Source organism: Tachyglossus aculeatus, chromosome 23 (assembly GCF_015852505.1).
Source record: "Tachyglossus aculeatus isolate mTacAcu1 chromosome 23, mTacAcu1.pri, whole genome shotgun sequence".
NCBI classification, from domain to species: domain Eukaryota; kingdom Metazoa; phylum Chordata; class Mammalia; order Monotremata; family Tachyglossidae; genus Tachyglossus; species Tachyglossus aculeatus.
In genome coordinates, this window is record NC_052088.1 from 14,147,353 (window position 1) to 14,165,149 (window position 17,797).

General features: G+C 48.0%; 1 protein-coding gene and 1 long non-coding RNA gene across 2 annotated transcripts in view; one reads left to right on the forward strand and one right to left on the reverse strand.

Moving 5' to 3' along the window:
* Window positions 1–723: 723 nt before the first annotated feature.
* The window catches only part of ARHGEF28 (Rho guanine nucleotide exchange factor 28), a 265,840-nt gene continuing 248,766 nt past the window's right edge, over window positions 724–17,797 (reverse strand). Inside the window, exons 34-35 of the mRNA XM_038765447.1 lie at window positions 16,770–17,070; window positions 724–1,598 (exon numbers count right to left, since the gene is read on the reverse strand). Coding sequence (XP_038621375.1) covers window positions 1,465–1,598; window positions 16,770–17,070 — 435 coding nt within the window. The 3' untranslated portion in view covers window positions 724–1,464. The remainder of the gene's footprint in view (window positions 1,599–16,769; window positions 17,071–17,797) is intronic.
* LOC119944501 lies at window positions 7,387–9,169 on the forward strand. The gene is made up of 3 exons (XR_005455923.1): window positions 7,387–7,490; window positions 8,082–8,153; window positions 9,101–9,169. It is a non-coding gene; the product is annotated as an uncharacterized LOC119944501 (long non-coding RNA).

Consider the following 17,797-nt stretch of genomic DNA (forward strand, 5'->3'; position numbering starts at 1 on the left):
AGGGGTCCATCTGCCCTCCAGCAGTCTGGTCCCTGAAACACACACAGAGTAGAGCAAAGTTGATGGGGAAAGCAGCAGCTTTAGCCCCCAGCCCAGTGGCTAATCTGGGTGAGTCAAACTGTGACAAACACTCCTGGTTGGGCCATGTTGAGTACCGGGGCTCCCCCATCCCACACCTTCACAGGTCTCCGGGCCTGGAGGCCAACCCGCTGGCAGAGTTGCCCCCAACAAGGCCCCGGGGTGCGACCCGGAGCTTTGGAGGGTACATGGAAGCCCTTACTCTGGGAGAGTTGATCAGCCCTCTCCAATGTCTATGTCTCATTGTTAGAGAGAGGGAGGGAAACAGCCCTCCATTTCTTCTGCTAGAACAAGGGACTTGAAGGGTGGCCTGTGTTAGCTCAAATTCCCTGATGGGCAGAGGCCTGGGTCCAAGCCAGGGTGAAGCTGCCCTCCTCAGAGATCTGGACGTGTCAGATCGTCAGACTCGACCTCCAGAGGGACTTACCCCCTATGCTTGTGGCTAAAGGAAACAGTACAGTCCAAAGTGAGAAACAAAAATGCTGTGTTGTTCGCTTATCTTTTGGGTCCCGATCGCTCCCTCCCACCACAAAGGAGTTGAGCTAGGACTCGAGGGCGCCATTTTCACAGGTCCATCTTTCCTTTGCAGCAGAGAAGATTTCGGGTGTGCTGTGAGGCAGAACATCACGAATCTCACCCGGAGAACAATGAGGTATGAGATATTTATTGACACCGACCAAAGTATACAAATGTTTTTGAAGGACAACTTGAAAACATTTCCTGGTTTATTTTCTAACACACATGGTGTGGGGCGGGGGAAGTCACCTTTCTGAAGACAGGGTGTGGTTTTCCTTCATGGAAAAGCAATATACAGCAGGCCTCACAGCCAGAGACGGTTTCCATTTCGTTTCCTTAATGGAAGGGGAGAGCTCCGTGATGGAAGGCGGAAGCGGATGTGAGCTCTCCAGACACACGGCCATCTCCCCGGACCGTTGAAGGAAGTCAAATCTGACCAGTCCCACAGCAGCCTCTGGAGCCACTCCGGTAGGGGTCCAAGAGGGAGATGGGTTGTATCTACCAAATGTGGTGGCGGTCAAATAGAAATCCAATTTGGACCGTGATGTCAATGATGGGAAATTCACCCCTTCTTCTGCCATAAAAAGCCCCCATTCAAGTGAGAGGCTTTGCGGCAGAAGAACAGGAGGTAAATGTCACATCTGAAATGAGGGGTGACGAGTTAAAGATTAGAAACGAGGGCCATTCTCAATAACTTAATCAGTAGTTACACTCACGGCAAGAAGTGGAACCGTACAGGGGGTCTCGAATACCCAGCCATCCTTAGCACAGTCTGGCCTTATGGGAAATACACATTTTCGGAAAGCTGACGTACAACTTTTTCACCAAAAGTGCTAGTGTTTTTTTTATCTGTGTCATTTTCGCACAAGATTAGAGGTAAACAATGTTTTCTTCCACGCCATCTCCTCCGCTGGGGTCCCCGCCCGGGTTCCGCTGGTCTTCGGGGGTGGGTCGGGGTTGTTCGCTCCCTAGATCCGGACCCCATCCCGGCTCCGCCACCAGAGCTGAAACACACAGGCATAACGAGGGAGGGTTATAGGACACTCCTTGCCCGGCCCTGCTCCTCGCATCCTCTCTTCCGCCTGTCCGAGTCAAGGGAGAGAGAGAGAGAGACTGTCATTGTCCCCACCCCCTGCAAAGAAGCTCATTTTTGTGGTTGATGGATTGCACCGGGCCTTCCCTGTGGGTGTCAGGGGCCACTTGTCCCTCATCAGTGATGGTGGCCTGCTCACTTCCCCTCAGCTTGCAACCCACCAGCACTCTTGGTCTTTACAACTCTCCTTTAGCCTTCCTTAAAGTGAACACATCTGACTCCAAGCCTGTTCTGATTTCCCCTCACCTGCTTCTGCGTGGAGGAGGGATGGGGATAATAGTTATCATGGTACTTGTGCAGTGTTTACTAGAAAAGAAGCACTGTGGTAGATTTAAAAAAAAAAACAGGTTTGTTATAGCATTTGTTAAGCACTTACTATGTGCCAAACACTGGGATACAGGTTGTCCCACATGGGGCTCACAGTCTTAATCCCCATTTTACAGATGCGGTAAAAGTGGCCCAGAGAAGTGAAGTGACTTGCCCACGATCACCCAGCAGACAAGTGGCGGAGCCAGGATTAGAACCCACGACCTCTGACTCCCAAAGCCGGGCGCTTGCCACTGAGCCACGCCGCTTCTCCTCGACAGGTTAGACATGGTCCCTGTCCCACCTGGGGCTCGTGGTGGAAGTGGGTGGGAGAAACTGGTACTGAGTCTGTATGTTATCGATGAGACAATTGAAATGTAAGGAAGGTGAGGGCTGGGATTAGAACTCACGTTCTCTGATTCCCAGGCCAGGCCATCACATCGCTTTTTTCGCTAGGCCATGGGGGAGGTGTTGTCTCTTTGTCTTCCGTGGAGGGTGTTGTAATTGGTGTTTTGTGGAGAGGTGGAAAAGCATTAGGTTGTTTGGAGTGAAAGGGCATCTCACTGTAGCACCGAGGTAAGAGCCTGGGCTGAGGAGAGGGAGGTTGTGGGTTCTTATCCCCACCGGTGGCGAACAGGAGAGTGTGAGTGACCTCCCCCTTTTTTGTCCCCTGTATATGTGGAGAGAGCTCCTCGAAACCTCATGCTTGCATGCATGAAGACAGCATCATCATCATCATCATCAATCGTATTTATTGAGCGCTTACTATGTGCAGAGCACTGTACTAAGCACTTGGGAAGTACAAATTGGCAACATACAGAGACAGTCCCTACACAACAGTGGGCTCACAGTCTAAAAGGGGGAGACAGAGAACAAAACCAAACATTCTAACAAAATAAATAGAATAGATATGTACAAATAAAATAAATAAATAAATAGAGTAAAAAATATGTACAAACATATATACATATATACAGGTGCTGTGGGGAAGGGAAGGAGGTAAGATGGGGGGGATGGAGAGGGGGACGAGGGGGAGAGGAAGGAAGGGACAGCATGCAAGTAAGCGCCCCATCTCGCCTCCTTGAGAGACACCTGTGATCGGGGCAACCTGCTTCCTCCCACCCAACACCACAGGGGCAAAGTCCCTTGTCTCCCTACCCACAGAACTCAAAGCAATTGGAGGCAATAGCCCTAGAGGCCAGTGAGCAGGTAGTGGCATCCCTCTAGTTTACAATAGGTCAATGGAAGGAGAAAGCTGGGTCACACCTTGTTAGGGGCTACACTGAACAAAACCTTTCCCCTTCGATCCCCAGCCATCTAACTCCCAGTCCCACCCTCTGAGATGCCAGCAGCACTTTGGTCAATTCTCAGCAGCCCATCAAGTGAGTCACGGCGTCTTTGAGAAGGAGGCCAGCAACCAATGACACGCCATCTCTGGCTTGGTCTGCTGCAAATGCCACAGGACTAGGCTTCATCCCAATCTTTATTTTCACCACTCCCTGAAACTCAAATGCTTAGAGCAAGTGAGTTCTAATTAGCAGAGGAAAGCGGCTCGGCCCTTGGTGAAGTTCACGTTTCTCATCCTGGGTTCTGTCGGCTATTTTTGTATTTAATCGTTTTCAGCTCCCCACTGCCCTACAAGCCCCCACATGGTTAGGGCCACCAAACGGTCGCAGGCGCAACCACTCGGCCCAGTGGTCCTTAAACGTTTTTCCAGGCCGATGTGCTTTACAAAATCCCATTCGTCTGGGAAGGCCGGAACCAGGAAAATGCAAATATAGGACCGTAATGAGGACTGACCCGCGAACAGTAGTGACTGTGTGGTGCAAAGAGGATGTTTGCCCGGCATCAAATGCTCGTGCTATCGGGTTCATCTGCTTTTTCCGTGCAGTTTCATAGTTCCAGTCAGGCTGGGTCGTGCACACTGGGAAAGTGGGAGGCCTTACTGGGAGACTGGTGTTCAGCTCAAGAGTGCCCTCAAGAGCCCAAGTCCCCTGAAATTCAGGCTAATGGAAACAAAAGGCTGCCAAGGAGTCTGGATTCATCCCCTCCCATCAATCAATACTACTTATTGAGCATTTCCTATATGCAGAGCACTGTGCTAAGTACTTGGGAAAGCAGCAAGTAGACACCTTCCCTGCCCTCATTGAGCTCCCCTCCGGGAAGAATGGTGGAGAAGAGAGCGGAGGGGGCCTTTCTCCTCTTGCTGATTTGGTTTCTTATTGCCATACAGACACTTCTGCTAGCTGTTCCCCAGCCCCCTTCTCAGCTTTGGTGGCTGTGCCTCAAGCATCATTCATTCAGTTGGATTTACTGTGCACTGTGTGCAGGCACTATACTAGGGAAGCAGCGTGCCTCAGTGGGAAGAGCCTGGGCTTTGGAGTCAGAGGTCATGGGTTCAAATCCCAGCTCTGCCAATTGTCAGCTGTGTGACTTCGGGCAAGTCGCTTAACTTCCCTGTGCCTCAGTTACCTCATCTGTAAAATGGGGATTAAGACTGTGAGCCCCCCATGGGACTGTCTCTGTATGTTGCCAATTTGTACTTCCAAAGCGCTTAGTACAGTGCTCTGCACATAGTAAGCGCTCAATAAATACGATTGATGATGATGATGATCACCTTGTTACCTCCCCAGCACTTAGAACAGTGCTTTGCACATAGTAAGCACTTAATAAATGCCATCATTATTATTACTAAACACTTGGGAAAGTATAATATAACAATAAACAGTGACATTTCCTGCCCACAGTGAGCTCGCTATCCATCTTGGAGGTTAAACTTTGGCTTACCGGAGGGGGACCATTAGGGATGTTGGCAGACACATCTTTAACGATGAGGTCAGACGCTGAAGGGGGTGGATGGCCCAGGGGTCCCCAAGCCTCCTCTGCCACTACCAGAGGCAGAGTCCTGGGCTGGATGGACTAGGTCCTGCTGCTGCTGCTCGATTCAAGAAGCCCTAAGACATCACCATTTTAACTCTAATTTGCTTTGATGGACCTCAGCACTTACGTGATCTGTTAACCACTTGGAATTACTTAGAAATGATCTAACCTAGATTGTTAGTACTAGTTCACATCCGTTGCGCGAGGTGTCTGAAAGGATACATATTTGGACAGCGTCGTTTCCAACTGCATGCTAGCAAAAGCTCTGGGTTGTTGTGACAGACTTCATTTTTAGGAGAGTGTGTATGATCTGCTTACCCTTTGAGCACTTTGTTACGCCAATCCTTCAGCTCTTACAAACCTATTAAAATAAATTACAGCTGGGGAAATAGTAATGATAATAATTATGGTATTTGTTAAGCACTTTCTATGTGGCAGGCACTGTTCTGAACACTGGGGTGGATACCAACAAATCAGGTTGGATGCAATCCCTGTGTCACATGGGGCACACAGTCTCAATCCCCCTTTTACAGATGACATAACTGAGGCACAGAGAAGTGCAGTGACTTGCCCAAGGTCACAAAGCAGATAGGTGGCAGAGCTGGGATTAGAACCCATAACCTTCTGAGTCCCAGGCCAATGCTCTACCCACTAAGCCATGTAAGTTCTTTGTGGGGAGGGATCTTGTCTACCAACTTAGACTGTGAGCCTCATGTGGGACTGTGTCCAACCTGATAAACTGATCTACCCCAATGCATGAATTGTGCTCGAACTAAGTGGTTAACAAATAATAATAATGATAACAACTCATAGAGTACTGTCCCCGCCACTTAGGAAAGTGCTCTGCACAGAGTAAATGCTTAATAAACACCACTGATTAATGGACTGCTAGATAATGCAGCAAACTAGGCCAATGTGAGGTGAATATCGGCAAGGGGGCTGCTTACTACATGAGTCTTTCAGAAATATCCTAATCACGTAGGAAGTGGACTCACATATCTTTTCCCTGGAAAACCAATGCAAAGTATTCCAGTTTTCCATGAAGCAGGCGGAAACTAATCCCGCACCTGATTTCTGGACACCCAATCTGAAAAGGCAGCACTTCCCTTTCAAGCAGCACTTTATTAATTAGGGTATTTGTTAAAGCGCTTACTATGTGCCAACTCCTACTATGTGCCAACTCCTATAGCGAGCACTGGGGTAGACACCTATCTAGCACCTCCCTCGCTAGTGTTCCAAGCCTTTTCCAAACAGCAGAAAGCAGCAGGAGGATTCCCCTTTTAAGGTTTAAGAGTTTGGGTCACAAGTCAGCACTATTAACTGGAAGTGGTCCTTGGCTGGATCCCAGGAGTCCAGCCCACTGCCTTCCAGAAACTGGCACTGGAAGACAGCCGGACGCGAAGAAGGTAATGGTAGTAGCGCCGACCTGTCAGGGGCACGGCCGGAGAGCGAAAAGCGGTATCCTGCTTCTGCTACTGATCCAACTTAAACCGTTTTTTTAGCATTACCAAGCCACAGACAGGCTAGGGGCCTGGAACTGATGGATGCATCATTGTTTGGAGACCGGGGGTGGGGATAGACAATATGATGCTTCCCCAGGTCTTTTTTTAATTAGGGAGTTTCTGTTTTATTTGGATCCTACTTAGGTGGGAGCCCCATGTGGGACAGGGACTGTGTCCCACCTAATTAACCTGCCTCCATCCCAGAGCTTAGAACAGTGCTTGACACATAGGAAAGTGCCTAACAAATGACAGAAGCTGAAGAGTGGTGTGAACTCCACCCATTAGTTCAGGGAGGTTCCTCTGGGTCCTTCGTTCCTCATAAAAATGAAGGGGGAGCAGTGGGGTCATTTCAGCTCTTTCCACTTGCCCAGAGGCAACTAATGGGGATTCAATTAAACGTTGTCCCTTCTATTTAGACTGTGTGCCCCATGTGGGACCTGCTTGCCATCTATCTAGCCCAGTGCTTGACACATAGTAAGCACTTAACAGATAGCACAGTTATCCTCAGTGACACATAGTAAGCACTTAACAGATAGCACAATTATCCTCAATGACAGATCCTGGGTGCAGCAGAATTCACAAAGTTCCTCACTCGGAGTTTCGGTTGAATTCGGCTCAGGGCAGCAAGAGTCACGATCGATGAGCTGCTCTTTGTACACTGTCGATAATGATGATAATAATGATTATGGCTTTCATTAAACACCTCCTAGGTGCCAGGAACTGGGCTAAGTGTTTAGGGTGGATGTAAAATAACCAGTTGGGATAGATTCCTGCCCCATGCCATGCTCACCCTCTAAGCATTAAGGAGAAATCTATGCCCTGTGTGCTTTATTGGTGCCCCGCACTAGGTGTTACCCCCCTGCCTATTAAGCTCTGTGTCCCAGCAGGAACACGACTGAAAGAACTAGACAGAACGAGTGGTGCTGAGGAAGCCGTGAGTGACATAACTAATTCCTTCCCTTCCTTGGTTCTCGGCCCTGAAAGCTCAGGATTGCCTCAATCCTCAAACCTACCTTGGAATTCCAGCCGGAGATTCCATCGTCAACCTCAGTGGACACTGACAGTTGCCTGAAACCGACTCTCTGTGACCAAACACAGAAGCCCCTTTATAGACGGTATGTATCGTGACTTCATGTATCATAAGAAGCAGCATGACCTAGTGGAAAGACACGGGCCTGGGAACCAGAGGAGAGTCAGAGGTTCTAATGCCGACTTACTTGCTGTGTGACCCAGTTTCCTCACCTGTCAAGTGAGGATTCAATACCTGTTCTCCTTCCTACTTAGAATATGAGCCCTGACTGGGGCAGGGACTGTGCCCAACCCGAATACCTTGTATCGACCCCAGTGCCTGGGAGGTAGTAAACAGTTAACAAATACCACAATTATGATGTCGCTCTCTGACCACTCTGTGCAGTCTGATCCATACGTCCCGGGGAGAAAAGACACCCCACTTCTAGAGAGAAACGCTACTACACTGGGTTGTGGGGGATATAAGAAGTTGAGGTCTCAGTGCCCATAGAAGCAGTAAAACAAGCACTACTACAGCTCCCAAGAGGTCCCTGTGGAGAAAGAAAACTGCATTTCTAATTAGATTTGCCCGGCCTATGGTCTCAAAAGGATCTGGGGAAGCACCACACTGCCGATCCTCCGATAGCCAAACCGAGACACACCTCTAACTTTCTTCCTTTTTTCTTAAACTCTTTCAGGCCTCAGTTCTCCAAGGAGTCATCCCACAACAGGCCTAATGAGGAAAATCACCGCCTCCCTGCAGGACCAAGGTTAGTGACTGGTGCATTAGGTGCATTAGAGAAGCAGCGTGGCTCAATGGAAAGAGCCCGGACTCGGGAGTCAGAGGTCATGGGTTCAAATCCCGGCTCCGCCAATTGTCCGCTGTGTGACTTTGGGCAAGTCACTTAGCTTCTCTGTGCCTCTGTTACCTCATCCGTTAAATGGGGATGTGAGCCCCACGTGGGACAATCTGATCACCTTGTATCCTCCCCAGCGCTTAGAACAGTGCTTTGCACATAGTAAGTGCTTAACAAATGCCATCATTATTATTATTATTAGGTATGAAGGATCACACAAAGATATCATATCCTTATCATTTAGCTAGCATAGTGCAGGGAACATAGTCTGGCGCTTTAAAAACGTGCTGTTCCTGGCCACTGCTTTGGTCAAGGTCCCCAGGTCCAGAGAGGCCAGCTGCCCGGCGGTCAACCCCATGGCCCTTTCTTTCCAGAACAGTTCTTGCCGTGGGATGGCACTTTGGGGAAGAAGGACTTGCCCTGGTGTCAATGATCGAACCTGCCCTCACATTCTCAGCTCTACTGGGAGAGTTCCCTCTGAGTCCCAGAGCGCAAGGAGCGAGGGGACGAGCAAGAGTGTGGCACATTGCAAAGCAAAAACCAGAATTTTCCCTGCAAAACCCCTTTTCCAGCTCAAGGGGCCAGAGCAGAACACCCAGCCTTGGTTTGCCCCAGAATGTCTCCATGGAACCAAAACACTGTTCTCACCAACCAAAAGCCTACTTTGGTGCACTCTTTTCCAAAATGACAAACCTCACCCACCACAGATGACTTTTTTCACAACTCTGTGGAAAGGGCTGATTAATTAAAGAGTGATTTTACAAACTGAACATCGTAGAGTGCCCAAAATAGTGAAACTGCTCAACGTGGGCTTTTCCTGAATAATCAAATGTGATCTCTGCTGCTTTACGCATTTCCAGGGTTTGGAAGCTAAGAAGAAAACCAGCATCCATTGTGACAGGCGACATGACACAAGTCCCTCAAACCACTTCAGTTTCATCCAAGGGATGTGAGACAATACGTCCATCTGAACGTTTGTGTGTTCCTAAAGGTATTTATGAATGATGTCCAAATGGCCAGTGTGGAAAAAAGAGCTTCATGTATCTAAAAGTTGTTCCCAAGCTTCTGCTTTCTATTTTATCTGTTTTGTTCGAGGAATGAACGTGTAAAATGGGAGGACACTGTTCATTGTCTCAGCAGGTATAGCTAGCACTTTCCAATGATAAGAGTGCAATTTTCAATTCTCATTTAGCTTTCATTTCTTGCACCCTGAAAGCCTGAATATAAAACGCATAAAACAAGATCCCTTAAGAAAACTAGCCAAAGGAACACTCAGTTATAAGTGCTACAAATGGCAAAGACATTTGGCTGTTTTAATTTTAAAGGTAAGCAGCAACAGTGGGATTTATTGAGTGCCTATAACATGCAATGCACTGTACTAAAGTATTACCGGAGTCCAGAAATGTTCCCTACCCAAAACATTCTTGGGTAGGAAGTGTGTCTACTGAGTCTGTTGTACTTTCTGAAGCACTTAAGTGTAGTGCTGTGCACATAGTAAGTGCTCAATAAATGCCACTGATTGAACGCTTATTTTACTGGAGCAACATAGAGCTCCAAGAGAGCAACATAATCTTGTTTCAATCAGTGGTATTTATTGAGCACCTATGTGCAGAGCACTGTACTGAGTGCTCAGAAGAGTACAGTATGATAGAATTAGGGACATGTTCCCTTTTTTTTTTAAATGGTATTTGTTAAGCGCTTCCTATGTGCCAGGCACTGTACTAAATGCTGGGGTAGATACAAGTTAATCAAGTTGGACACAGTCCGTGTCCCACAAGGGACTCACAGTCTCAATTCCCATTTTACAGATGAGGTAACTGAGGCACAGAGAAGTTAAGTGACTTGCCTAAGGTCACACAGCCAACATGTTGAGGAGTCTGGATTAGAACCCAGGTCCTTCTGACTCTCAGGCCCATGCCCTACCCACTAGGCCATCCAGCTTCTCGAGCCTCTATAAGGCTCATTACATTCTGAGCTACATTATTCTGGCCATTTCTAAACATGACTATGCTAGAACCACCAACCAGAGGAAAGTTCCTTCACCCGATAGCATTTTTCTACTTTATTATCACCCCCAGCTTGATTGATTTCTCCTGTCATCCGCTTCAGACAAATAGTGTTATTCCTGAGACAAAAGCATGCTTCCCCTCCGACTCATTCCTCCTCTGAATCTCACAAGCATTGGCTCATGCGGCCAAACGTGACCCCTTGGGATCTGGAGGAGAAAAAACTAAAACTTGCCGGCTACGGGAAGATTCAAGAGGATTATTCTGTCTAGCCCAGTGTCCAGCTTTGCTGGCTGCACTTGAGGAGAGAGGAAGAGCTGCAGGGATCACTGAAAAGATAACAAGTAGGTCTCAGGTGGAGAGGAGAAAGGAATTGGGGTTGTTTACCACAGGGAAGGGAAGGGAAGACTTTCGAGCCGCTCAACTGCTGACAAGAGCATGCTCGCAAGATTTCCTCCCAAGTCCACAAAACAAATGAGGGGAAATGATTTTCAGTTAAAAGAAAGACCACTGGACTGGAGATTAAGGAGACCCAAGTTTTCAGCTCTGCCCTTGGCTTGGGTGGGTCACTTTTAACCTCTCTGTGTCCCAGTTTCCACATCTGTAAGCCTCTGGGAGGCTCAATAGGACAGAGATGGTGTCTACTCTCATCGTCTTGTAGTTACCCCAGCACTCAGACACTGTTCCCCTGCATATAGGGAGCAAGGCTTCATGAACACCACTACTGTTATTTCACCAGCTAGTCACGAGAGAAAGAGCTTGACTGCACAGGGAGGAAAATGTTAGAATAAGGGAGGTCTTGCTGCCTCTAGCTCATCATCATCATCATCAATCGTATTTATTGAGCGCTTACTATGTGCAGAGCACTGTACTAAGCGCTTGGGAAGTACAAATTGGCAACATATAGAGACAGTCCCTACCCAACAGTGGGCTCACAGTCTAAAAGGGGGAGACAGAGAACAAAACCAAACATACTAACAAAATAAAATAAATAGAATAGCTATGTGCAAGTAAAATAAATAAATAAATAAATAGAATAATAAATATGTACAAACATATATACATATATACAGGTGCTGTGGGGAAGGGAAGGAGGTAAGATGGGGGGATGGAGAGGGGGACGAGGGGGAGGGGGAGAGCTCAATACTTTGAGCATTTTGTCTAGTAACAGTAAACTCCCCTTTGGTCAGAAGGAAAGCTAGTAAGCACCATAGCCCTACTTGATTCCCCCCAGAATCCCTTTCGGCCCTGTTTTTCCAAGGATCTTCTTTCAGAGGCGCCTGAGCAGGAGCCAGTAGGCCAGAACACAGGCCCGGGGAGGTCCGGGGGGAGGCCCTGGGCTTTGCTCAGACTGCTGAACAGCATTTGAGGAATGGGAGCCTGCGGAGTCAGAGCAGACCAGAAGCCACTCCCGGGACCACCCCGGGAGCCACCGAGGGCTCTGAGACCCCTAGAGCAGAGCCATGGGTCTGGGGGCTTTCAGATGAAGTGGCCACGGAGGAACGCGGTGCCTAACCTTTTGTTACTTGTGGATTTATGAGGCTGTTTTATGGCATGGATCTTATTGCAGGATTACATTTTTGTGATTAATTGATTGCAAATCACCGAACAGCACGCCAAGATCACTAGAAGGAAACAGGTCATTAAATACATGGAAACCCTGCCAATGCCATGCTGGTAAATGCTTCTTCCAGAACATTATGCCTTCATTTTTCAGATCCTTTTCCAACCCACTGAGGAGTTAAGCCTCCTGGCTAGACCAGCCTCTTAGTGGCCCTCTCAGACCAGAAAAGGGCTCGCTCAGATCAGCTCACCAGTGTGATGGGGTGCAGCTCAGCTTCACTGGAAAAGAAAGCTGCGGCAGGAGGTGTCTAAGATGAAAGCTACAGAAAAGCGAGCGAGTTGGTGGTGCAAATCGTTACAGAGTTCATCCAAGATCTCAACCTGTTTACGACCGAAAGCGCAGGCAATGACGAAGATCGGTATCCTTCCTTCCTTGTACATCGAGGCCTGCCAGGGCACGGGTTTTCACTCTGCACTTTGACTCGAACGTGACAGTCAAACCAGGGAAATGCCCTCTGACCAATGCGCGGGTGTCTGGGTATGGGGCCCCGCCGGGAGGGAAGGAAGAGTTCTGCCGGTGGGCTCTGGCCCTGGGGTGCCATGTGGACTTGCCATCATGACAGGCTCTGCCTGCCAGAATACGTCCCCGGGTTCCAGGAGAACGGGGAAACTCGTCCCCGGAGAAAATATAAAAAAACAGATATTGAGATTTCACATGCAATCGGATAGGCCACTAGGATTAGGCCGAAAAGCCTGGTCTTCTGGTCAAGGAACTCAAACTGATCTACACATTAAATGCATGTTTCCACTTCACAGATGGAAAACTAAGGCCCCTAAGTACTGGGAACATGAGTAACAAGAAATCTGTTAAACAAAATAGCTCCCAACTCTAATCACAGACCATCCTCTCAGAATAGGTCCACAGAGATGGCAGAAACATTTTCTACTTTGCCCATGTGAAACCTAGGGATGGAATGTGTGGCATCTCGAGAAGGCACGGTATCTTCAGAGCAGGTGCCCTTCCCTCCTCTCCTGACCACCACCCTTCTCCAGCCCAGAGAAAGTGAGCGGGATGGACAGGTTCCCCCAGTGCTGGCCGGTCGTTGGGAGGCTGAGCTGGGGTGCGGCCCTGGAGACAGACACAGCACACAAAACCAAGGGCCGTGGGGAAGGCGGAGCCGGGAGGGGGAGATTAATGCCGAGTTGCTGGAATGAACGTGCATTATTTCACACAATATCTCCTTGCTGACATGCAGGAGGCTGGGCTGACTACAGATGTTCTCACTCCTTAGGAGCATGTGTTGAACCAAACAACCACTAATTGTTTTGCCCAAGGGAATCAAGCTGACTGCTAAAAATAGATTTACACTACAACAGTCTTCTCTGCATTTAAGAAAGTGTTATTTTGGCTTCTAGCTGGTCTAACCTGTTTGACTATTAATTTTATTTTAATAACAAGTGGGGGACAGGGAGTCCCCCCAGGGAAACTGAACAATAACGGTAATTGAGCACCTAGTGTAGGCCAACACTGCACTAAGTGCTTGGGAGAGCACACATTTGAGCTGGAAGACACCATCCGTGCTCTTAAGGTGGCCCCCTGGCTGAAGTGCAGTGCCCTGGGCTATGAGTTGTGCCTCTTGGGGTTAGAGTTAGTAGTGATGAGAATGGCTGGGCCCCTGACTGCCCTGCCTGATCCTGGCCCAGGATGGGGCAGACGGGAACATCCATCATCAGAATGTGAGCACTTCGAGAATGCTCACCTTGCTACTGCAGCCCTCCCACATGCTTAGTAAGGGCCCGAGGACTCAGTAGGCCCATTAATGTTGATGGTGGATGATTGGCAGGGCTCAGGCCAAAGAATATTAAACTGGGAGTTCAGGCCCACCCTCAGGAAGAGTGTGTCGGTGAGGCTGTCAGGGATACCAGCCCAAACTGGGCTGATCTCACAAGGGGATCATCTCTCTCTCTCTCCCTCAGTTCAACTCAGAAAACGTCTCAGATTCCTCCGCTCCCATTGCATCAGGAGTGACCCCGTCTGTGGGCCTGCCCCAGACTGGACCTCAAGAGGAAAAGGAGGGATCAAGGATGGGGGAGAGGAACGGCCAATCACTTCCCTCATCTCGTCGCCCCTGAGAAATGAGACAGCATCCTCAGGCAGCTCCTGGGCCTGGGGGAACCATGCGATTGGGAAACTGGCAGCTGGCCTCCACCGGCTCACTCCACTCGGAAAGCCAAGGTCGAGCCTCTCCTCCCTGGAACCCAGCCAGCAGTAAGGTTGAGGTCAGTCATTTCTACGGGTCGGGAACAAAGGAGTTTGCGGACTCAGAGTTGTCAGCATCTTTGTTAGGGAGCGGTTGCCTGAAAGCAAGCAAGTGTGCTGGTGGGGTGGCCCACCCACTCAAAGACAAAATGGGTAAGAGGCCTTTTGCTCAACACAAGCCCTCCATGAGAAACGCTTGGTCCTAGAAAGCCCCTGGGGATACCTGGAGGAATAACAAACTTACTACCTTTAGAAAATTGCATCGTTCCTCACCTTTCTCTCACCACCAACACCTGGAAACGTTTCTGAAAGGTAATTATAATAATGGTATTTGTTAAGCGCTTACTATGTGCAAAGCACTGTTCTAAGCGCTGGGGGGATACAGTGTGATCAAGTTGTCCCACGTGGGGCTCACAGTCTTAAAGCCAAAATGCCCTTAACTTGGGGCTTAATCTGGAAAAGCAAAACAATGCTCTTTGCTGATGGGGATTGATGGTAAAGGGCCTTATTTAAGGGTGCAGATTCACCAAATGCATCATGTAAAGGTGTCTGCCACCAGGAGTAGTTTTCTCCACCTCCATTATATTTCAAAACGGATAGCTAGGCTCTCTAGATCCTGGGAAAAGCAAGTTAAAGATCATCATTGAGTAGCAGAGCCCACAGCCTCTCTACAAGACAATCTCACCACCTTTCTGATCCTTCCTGGCCAGAAGACTTGCCTCCTTCCGGACAAGTTTCTTGAACAAGTTTTAGCCTGGAGAACTACAGCAACTTTTCTTTTAATTATTTTCTTCCTCTTCCTGAGTGCCTTTCAAACATACCTTTTCTCTTCAGAGTATAGCAACTACTGCCAGTTTTACCTGTGTGGGAAATTGCCCTGAAGTCTTTGTATAATGGATATGAGAAGGAACTTTACAAACTGGTCAGCCATTCATTACGGAAATATGCCATCTTAAAAAGCCTTCCTGAAGAGGTTGTGCTCACTTCCTAAAACGTTATTTACACATTACATGGAAAATGGAGTTTTTATGTGGCCTGCTAGATCCCTCTGCCCATTTCACTTCAAAAACAACAATTAAAAATGAAATCTGGAGATCCAGAAGATTGTGGAGATGAATAAAAAAGAAATGAAAAAGTGCTACAGGTTGGATGAAGTACTGTGATTTCTTAATAAGGAGTATAAATAACTGTGTTCTAAATTAGAACGGTGTGGATGGAAAAGAAGCTACGTTTGGGCAGGAAGAACATGGAATCCTGGCTCTGCCACTTACATACTGTGTAATCATAGCTGTTCTCCCTCCTACTTAGACTATGAGCCCCAGGTAGAACCTGAGTATTGTATAATTATAATTGTGATATTTGTTAAGCGCTTACTATGTGCCAAGCACTATACTAAGCAGTAGGGGGTAATATAAGCAAATCAGGCTGGACCCAATCCCTGTCCCACATTGGGCTCACCGTCTTAATCCCCATTTTACAGATGAGGGAACTGAAGGACAGAGGAAGTGAAGTGACTTACACAAAGTCACACAGCAGACAAGTGGCGGAGCTGGGATTAGAACCCATGAGCTTCTGACTTGTATCTACTCTAACGCTTAGTACAGTTCTTGGCACATAAGTGCTTAACAATACCACAATTATTAAAACTGTGTGGATGGAAAAGAAGCTACATTTGAGAATGGTCAATGAACTGGAAACACATGCTTCCCAATTCTCCTCTCCTCTTCCCTCCCCTTCCCTACTCTCCCCTCCCCTCCTCCACAAAAAACCCAAAACCTTTGCACTTTAAAGCGTAGATTTACCATGCTTTCTGAAATTTTCCAGAGCATCATCCTCCAATAACTAGTAACAAAGAAGTTACATAGAAAAATATTCCTTAAAAAAAAAAACACAGAGTGCCATTCACCTCAAACACAGTCCACCATAATAAACTGAAGCCAGTGAGTAAAACCACATTCACAAACGCACAATGCATTCTAATCGGGAAGTCAGCCAATCATTACTACCCCAAAGAGGGACTGAGGTTCAGAAAATCCTCAGTTGCCCATCCCTCAGGAATGGATATGGCCCAAGTAACATTATGAAATCAAAATTCATCCTGAGATTAGGCCAATAGGTCATTCGTTCTAGAGGGGACCAGAATTCAGCCCCCCTTCATGCCTTTGTTTCAACCATGTTTCTGGTTCCCCAAAACATCCCCGCACCAGGCCTCACCTCACCTCAAATTGAGATTCTGCATCTTCTTCTTTTTTTACCACGATTGGTTAGTCTGGGGCTTGACTCCTGAAGCCAAATGACAGCCCCTCACCAGATGCCTTACGGCAGGCGTTGAATTTCACAAAATGCTTATCAGAATACACCAGGGACCACTGTGAAATATCAAGTCCTCCCTGCTGGTTTGAGCTGCTAAAGCATTTTGCTCTGGATGATTTACCTCAAATCCATGCGGCCTGCCATGTGCTCATGCTGACGCATGCCATCTGTTCCTGCCACAGACGGTCTCAGTTCCCCCAACCCCAACCCCACAAAACACGGTTCCTAATGGGCACAAATGTCACTCACGTAAATTCTCGAAACCACCGGGCTCAAAAGGAGGGACCCAGCTCGGCACCGCCCTGTTATCACCATCCATTCTGCTGCTGGCTTTCCACCACGTCCCAAGGTAGCTACCCAGAGAAACCACCGTCGCTGATTATTTACCATTGTAACCAGCATCCTTGCTGCTCCAGGGAAGAGGGGCGGGGGTCCGCTGGCTGGGACCAGCAGAGCTCCAAAGTTGGCAGGGATCATCCGTGGGATCAGCCGTGCCCTTCTGGAGAGTGGCTTGGTCTGCTTCACTAGTCCTTGTCTCCCCCGAGGCGTTTGTCGAATGAGATCCTTCTCGATAGACTCCAGGTGGATTTGATGTACAGGGACTGTTAGGTGACACGGGAACCACAGCTTCATTTATGAAGAGTGAGTTTTCATGACTTGAACCGTCCAATCGGTTCAGGCTTATTTCCTGCATGAGAAAATTCAAGCAAAATGTTACTGCCCAACCCAGTGGTCCCACAAGTTCAGAATAAATGCCCACCTTCCGGTCCCCCAGGACTGGAAGTTACATAAGCTGCAAACATAACAGTCAACTATACACTTCTGTTCCCTCTCAAGTACCTACGACCAGGGGCTCAGCTCACAGCACTCAATATACACCTTGGATTTTTGATTGATTGACTGAATGAGCTCGCTCAATCCTCCCAATATAAAGTCTGTGCAATAAGGAATGCCGGGGCAGAGGTGATCCAAACAGTCTTTAAATCCCATGTACATGAGACCTTTCCCTCTCCCTTCACCCAACTCCAGGTATCTGAATTCACCCGGTTCGGTACACAGGAGACTCCACCTCACAGTTCTGAAAGCACAATTACGAGTGTGCTGCTTTGTTAGCCGGATTCATATGTCACAGTCTTCTAGACTGTGAGCCCGTTGTTGGGTATGGACCATCTCTATATGTTGCCAACTTGTACTTCCCAAGCACTTAGTACAGTGCTCTGCACACAGTAAGCGCTCAATAAATACAATTGAATGAATATGGAAGGAAAACATTAATTCTCTCCAAACACAAGAGGGGAAATTGGTTCAGTGTTTGAGGATTCCATTTATTTCTGGGGATCTTAGAATGCATACTAACTGAAGTGTATATAGGAACTTCATAATCACCAAGCACTTCCTTTGTTATAAATGAATGA